Source organism: Corvus moneduloides, chromosome 27 (assembly GCF_009650955.1).
Source record: "Corvus moneduloides isolate bCorMon1 chromosome 27, bCorMon1.pri, whole genome shotgun sequence".
NCBI lineage: Eukaryota > Metazoa > Chordata > Aves > Passeriformes > Corvidae > Corvus > Corvus moneduloides.
Genome location: NC_045502.1, coordinates 3,100,077 through 3,105,111, shown reverse-complemented (window position 1 = coordinate 3,105,111; position 5,035 = coordinate 3,100,077). Strand labels below are relative to the sequence as shown.

The 5,035-nt window shown below is 60.8% G+C and overlaps 1 protein-coding gene across 1 annotated transcript; it reads right to left on the bottom strand.

The window, feature by feature from the left end:
* On the bottom strand, nucleotides 1-3,131 carry NKX2-6 (NK2 homeobox 6). Its single transcript, XM_032092324.1, has 2 exons — nucleotides 2,559-3,131; nucleotides 1-1,100 (listed from the first exon to the last, which is right to left on the bottom strand). Exons 1-2 carry the CDS (start codon nucleotides 2,686-2,688, stop codon nucleotides 547-549), a joined length of 684 nt encoding a protein of 227 aa, XP_031948215.1. The 5' UTR covers nucleotides 2,689-3,131; the 3' UTR covers nucleotides 1-546.
* Nucleotides 3,132-5,035: the final 1,904 nt, after the last annotated feature.

Genomic DNA, 5,035 nt, shown 5'->3' with positions numbered 1-5,035 from the left:
GCTCAGGTGCAAATTGCGGATGGGAAAATCCAAAACACAAAGTGGGAAATGCCAAAAGAGCGAAAACACAATTTCACCAATTTGTTTTTACTTGCAAATAATAATAATAATAGTAATAATAATAGTAATAATAAAATTATTAATAAAGGCAGAAACTGATACCTGTGCTGGGACTTATTAAGAAATACAAATCAGAAATAAATCTCAAAACTGATAGGAACGCAAAGCATTAAATAGTGTCCACCCAAAAGCACTGGGATGTGCACGGACCCTGTTTTCCAGTTATCCTGAGGAAGAAAAGCAGCGTTCACATCCTGGAGGAGCAAATCCCTTGGGAGCAGGAAGGGCCAGACTCTAAATTCCTGTGTTTATTAATAAATAATTTAGAGGTGTTGGGTGCTCAAAGTCTCAGCGCCGCGGTGGTGGCAGCGTCCCCCTCTCCACAGACGGAATTGTCCCTCTGTCCAGGCTGGCAGAAACCCTTGGATTTGGCTCCTGTCCCCATCAGGGCTTGGCTCTGGAGCTTTCCTGGTGCCTCTTCCCTTCTCACCTCCAGCTCGCAGCCCTGATTCCCGCTGGCAGAGCCGGCGGCTGGCGCTGGGCACCCCCGGGGGTGGCACCTGCGGGCACCGCGGGACATCCCCCGCCGTAGCCCGCCCCGAAAGCGCCGCCGCCGCGGGCACCGCAGCAGGAGCCGTAGGAAAAAGGGCCGGCGGTGACCCCGCAGGGCGCTGGGTAGGGCCGGGAGCCCCCCAGGCAGGGTTTGCCATCCCGCACCAGCACCGGCACCGCCACCCTGCGCGGGGGCAGCGCGGGCAGCGCCGGCGCCAGGCACCGCTCCTGCCGCTGCCTCTTGCTCTTGTAGCGCCGGTTCTGGAACCAGATCTTCACCTGCGTGGGGCTGAGCTGCAGCAGCCGGGCCAGCTGCTCCCGCTCGGGCCCGGACAGGTATTTCTGCCGCTGGAAGCGCCGCTCCAGCTCCAGCACCTGAGCCTGCGAGAAGAGAACCCGCGGCTTCCGCCGCTGCCGCTGCCTGGGCAGCGCTTGCTGCTCCCTTGGCTTCTCCTCCGCCCCCAAGCTCGGCGCGAGAAGAGATTTTCCTGCAGCGGGGGGAGAAAAAAGCAAAGTCAGAGCGGAATGCAGCTCAGTGCCCAGCGAGAGGGTGTTTCCAGAGCGGGGGTCAAACTGGGAACGGCTCCTCCTGGGAATAGGATGGAGTAGGGCTGGTAGTTCGTAAAGTCAAGGCTGATAGCTGAGAAATTTAACATGAGTTTTCCTGTGGTATTTATTGAGAATTCCAGAAAAATGATACATTTAGAGTGAATTTTCCTGTGATGTTTACTGAGAATTCAAGAAAATTCCCTATTTTTTTTTTTTGAAAGAATCAGGTTGTTACACGAATTCTGGATAAAATCTCCTTCCACCCCCCCTCCTAATGACTCCTCTGATGTTTTGGGGCTGCCACCGTCACCTGAGGAGGACAAGGAAAAGGGGGCACACAGCAGGTTCGAGTATTCCAAACCCCAAATCTCCTTTCCCCACCATCCTGCTCCACAGGGATGGGATCTGGACCTCCGGCAGGATCTGCCTCCGGCTCCAGGGAAGGAGAATCCCACATTTCTCTGAATTTCAGCAGAACAAAAATCCCGAAGGGGCTGGGAATGGAGGAGGGAAAATTGTTAAACCTGGGAGAAGAGCAGAGGGGTTGATGGTTTGGGGGATTTTTGATTTATTGGGATTTTGTGCGGCAGAGGAGCAGCCGGGATCAGGTCCAGTTCCGGCTGGGATGCGCTTGGATACCCCGCCAGGCAGAGCAGGGAATTCGGGAATTCCAGGGGATGCTGCGGGGTGCTGGAAGGCTCTGGATGAAGGTGTGAAGGGTTCCGAGCTCCCCGAGCTCCCCGAGCTCCCCTCTCCCTCTCCACCCCTCTCCCTCCTCATCCCAGTGCTGCCCAGCGCTCCCGCTCTCCCCTTACTGGTTTCCCGTTCCCCCGCTCTGCAGCCGCCGGGCGTTAGGGAAACACGAGCAGAGGAAACTTTTTGGGATTTTAGCTGCGGGGAGAAGCGGGACAGGTCCGATCTCCCCTCGGGAGCGGCTCCGGAGCATCCCCGCTGCTCTTCCGCGCTCTCGGGGCCGGGCGTGCCTCGGTGTCCCCAGCGGGGACAATTCACGGAGCGCGACACGGGGGTGACATCGAAAACGGGAGCGGTGGGTGACTTTCGGCAGGAAGAACCCCTCAATATCCCATATCCACCCCCAGCTCCCTCCACCCCCCCGAGCCCTCCCGTTCTCCCGAGGGCAGTCGGAGCTGCGGGGATGCGCGGGGGATGCGCGGCGGCGCCGGGGCGCACCGGGATGCCCGAAAAATCCCCCGAACAACCACAAAAACCCCAGATCACGGGGGGAAAATAGGGAGGAAAAGAAGGAAACCGGGACCGGCGGGTGGGGGGTTGCCAGGCTGCCCTCGGGGTTCCGCTCCGGGGGAACGAAAGCGGCTCCGCGGGGTCCCCCCGGTGTCCTCCGCCTCTCCTCTCCGCACGGTCCCGCGGGCACTTACGCGGCCGCGGCTCGTTCTCCCCGGCGGGGCTGCGGGCGGCTCGGGGCGCGGGGGCGGCGCGGGGTCCCCCGGCAGGCTCGGGCCGCTGCAGGCTGAGGATGTCCTTCACCGAGAAGGGCGTGGGCAGCATCTTCCAGGCCCGGGGGGGCGCGGGGGTGTCGCGGCCACCGAGCGCTGCCAGCCCCGCTCCCGGCTCTGACCCTCCCGGGCCACGAAGCGCCCCCGGCCCCCGCAGCCCCGGAGGGCTCGGGGGGTCCCCGCGGCTCGGGGGGAGCAGGAGAAGGAGGGGAAGGAGGGACAGTCCCCGGGAGGGCTCTCCCTGCCCCTCCGGCTCCCCATGCGCTGCCCCCTGAGCTGCGAGGAAGGAGCAGCCCCTTCCCGCCGTGTTTCCAAAACAAGGGAAGCGGGAAGGAGCGCGGGGAGGGGGCAGAGGGCGCTGGGCTTCGGGCTGAGCCGCAATAAAACAAATCGAGTCCGTTTTAGCTCCATTAAGGTCGCATTAGCGAGCGGCTCGGCGAGATAAGCGCTGATAAGGAGCGCAGACCACCAAGCTCCTGCGGGAGGGGAGGGGACGCTGCGGAGTCCCCGCGACGTGGGGACAGCTCGGGGCGGTTCCCTCCCAGTTTGTCCCAGCGCTGCCTTGGCAGGCGGCCGCCGAGCTGGCAGAGCCGTGCCAGGGCATGGAGACAGCTCAGGGCACCCCTCGTGAATTTGGGGAGCGGCGTCGGGGTCCTGGTACCCCGTGGGGCAGCGGAGGGGGGTCCTGGGGAGCCCCCGGGGTGATGCTGGGCCTTATCTGAGCACAGGGAGCGGCGATTTCAATTAAAATTCCTGGCCGGCCTCAGGGCTGGTGTTGGCTGACAGCCCTGACAGAGCCGAGCTCGGTGGTGTCGGGGCTGGGTCGGGGTCCCCCGCCCCACCGAAAGGGCCCGACCGGCCCGGGAGGAGAGGCTGAACAAATAAACTGCCCCGAGGCAGGCAAGGAAGCGAGGGGCTGCCACGGGAGGGAAAAGAAATCCGGTGGCTCGGGGAGAAAAGTGCTCGGAGCCCCCCCCCAGGTCGGTGCCGATTCCTGGGAAGCAGCCGGGCTCATCCCCAGCCCCTGGGCCCGTGGGTTGAGCTCCGGGTGCTTCCACAGCCCCGGCACATCCCTGCTCGTGGGATTTATTGAAGGCATCTTCCAGCGCGAGCCTTTCTGTGGCTCCCTGGCTCCTGTTTCCCAGTGGAAGTGGGAGTTTTGACTGGGCGCGTCACGGGAACCACTGGGCTCGTCTCCCCTGGGGGGTTTCAGGCTCAGGGCTCTGCATCCCCTCGGCGTCTCCTGAATCCCTTTGGTGGGGGACGCCCGGGCCCTGCTCAGGGGTTTCTTTCCTCCTGCATTCTCCTCCAAGATGCCATTTTTTGCCATTTTGTCTTTTTTTTTTCGGGGGGGAGCCTTTTTTCGCCTCTCTTTTTCCTTTTTTTTTTTTTTGCATTTTTTGGCCTTTTTTTTGCCTTTTCTGCCCTTTATTGCCTTCCATTTTTTTGCCTTTTTTGCCTTTTTTTTTGCATTTTTGGCCCTTTTTTTTGCATTTTTTGCCTTTTATTTTTCTTTTTTTCCCCCACTTTTCCCCTATTTTTGCCCTTTTTTGCCACTTTTACCTTATCACACTTGCATCCCACACCCCCTAATCCCCAAGCCCACAGAGGAACGAGCTCCTTCACCCATCCCCGGCTCCTCGGGCTGGATCCTTCTGCCCTGCCAGCCCTTCCCGGTGTTTCCAGGGCGCAGTTTCCCTGCTCCAAACCCCCTCCACGAATCCAGGACCGCATCCCTCTCGCATCCAACCCTTTCCCGGTGCCCGGCGGGATTCATGGCCACGTCTGGGTGGTTTGTTTGGGGCCGGAGCAAACAGGCGGTAATTTTACACCTCGGCTCGCTGCTGGCGCCAAGGTGAAATGCTTGGCTGGGATCGAGACGAGCAGGAAGGAATTGGGGGAAGTGGCTTCATCCGCCCCTAATGACTCCGGGACTAATGGACAGGCTGGATTTGGCTCTCGGGACCCGCGCAGGGACGAGGCGCTGGGTGGGCTGAGTGATGGAAAATGGATTTTCATGGGAAAATCGGGGGAAATCCATCGGCAGGGCAGGATCGGTGGCCCAGGATGGCTTTGGGGCCGTGCCGGCCGCCCCCATCCCTCTCCATGTGCATCCCACAGATCACATCCAGCCCTCCCTTGCTGGCAGACGGCTCTGGAGCATCCAGAGGCTTGGATGAGGCTCCTAAATCACCCTGCGGGTGCTCCCCCAACAAAACCTCTTGCTGAGCTTTCCTGGAGCCTTTTTGGGGCTTTTCCCAGCAGCATCCAGGAGAGATCAGACCCTTCCCGAGGGGATCAGACCCTTCCCGAGGGGATCAGACCCTTCCCGAGGGGATCAGAGCCTTCCCGAGGGGATCAGGCGCTTCCCGAGGGGATCAGGCGCTTCCCGAGGGGAT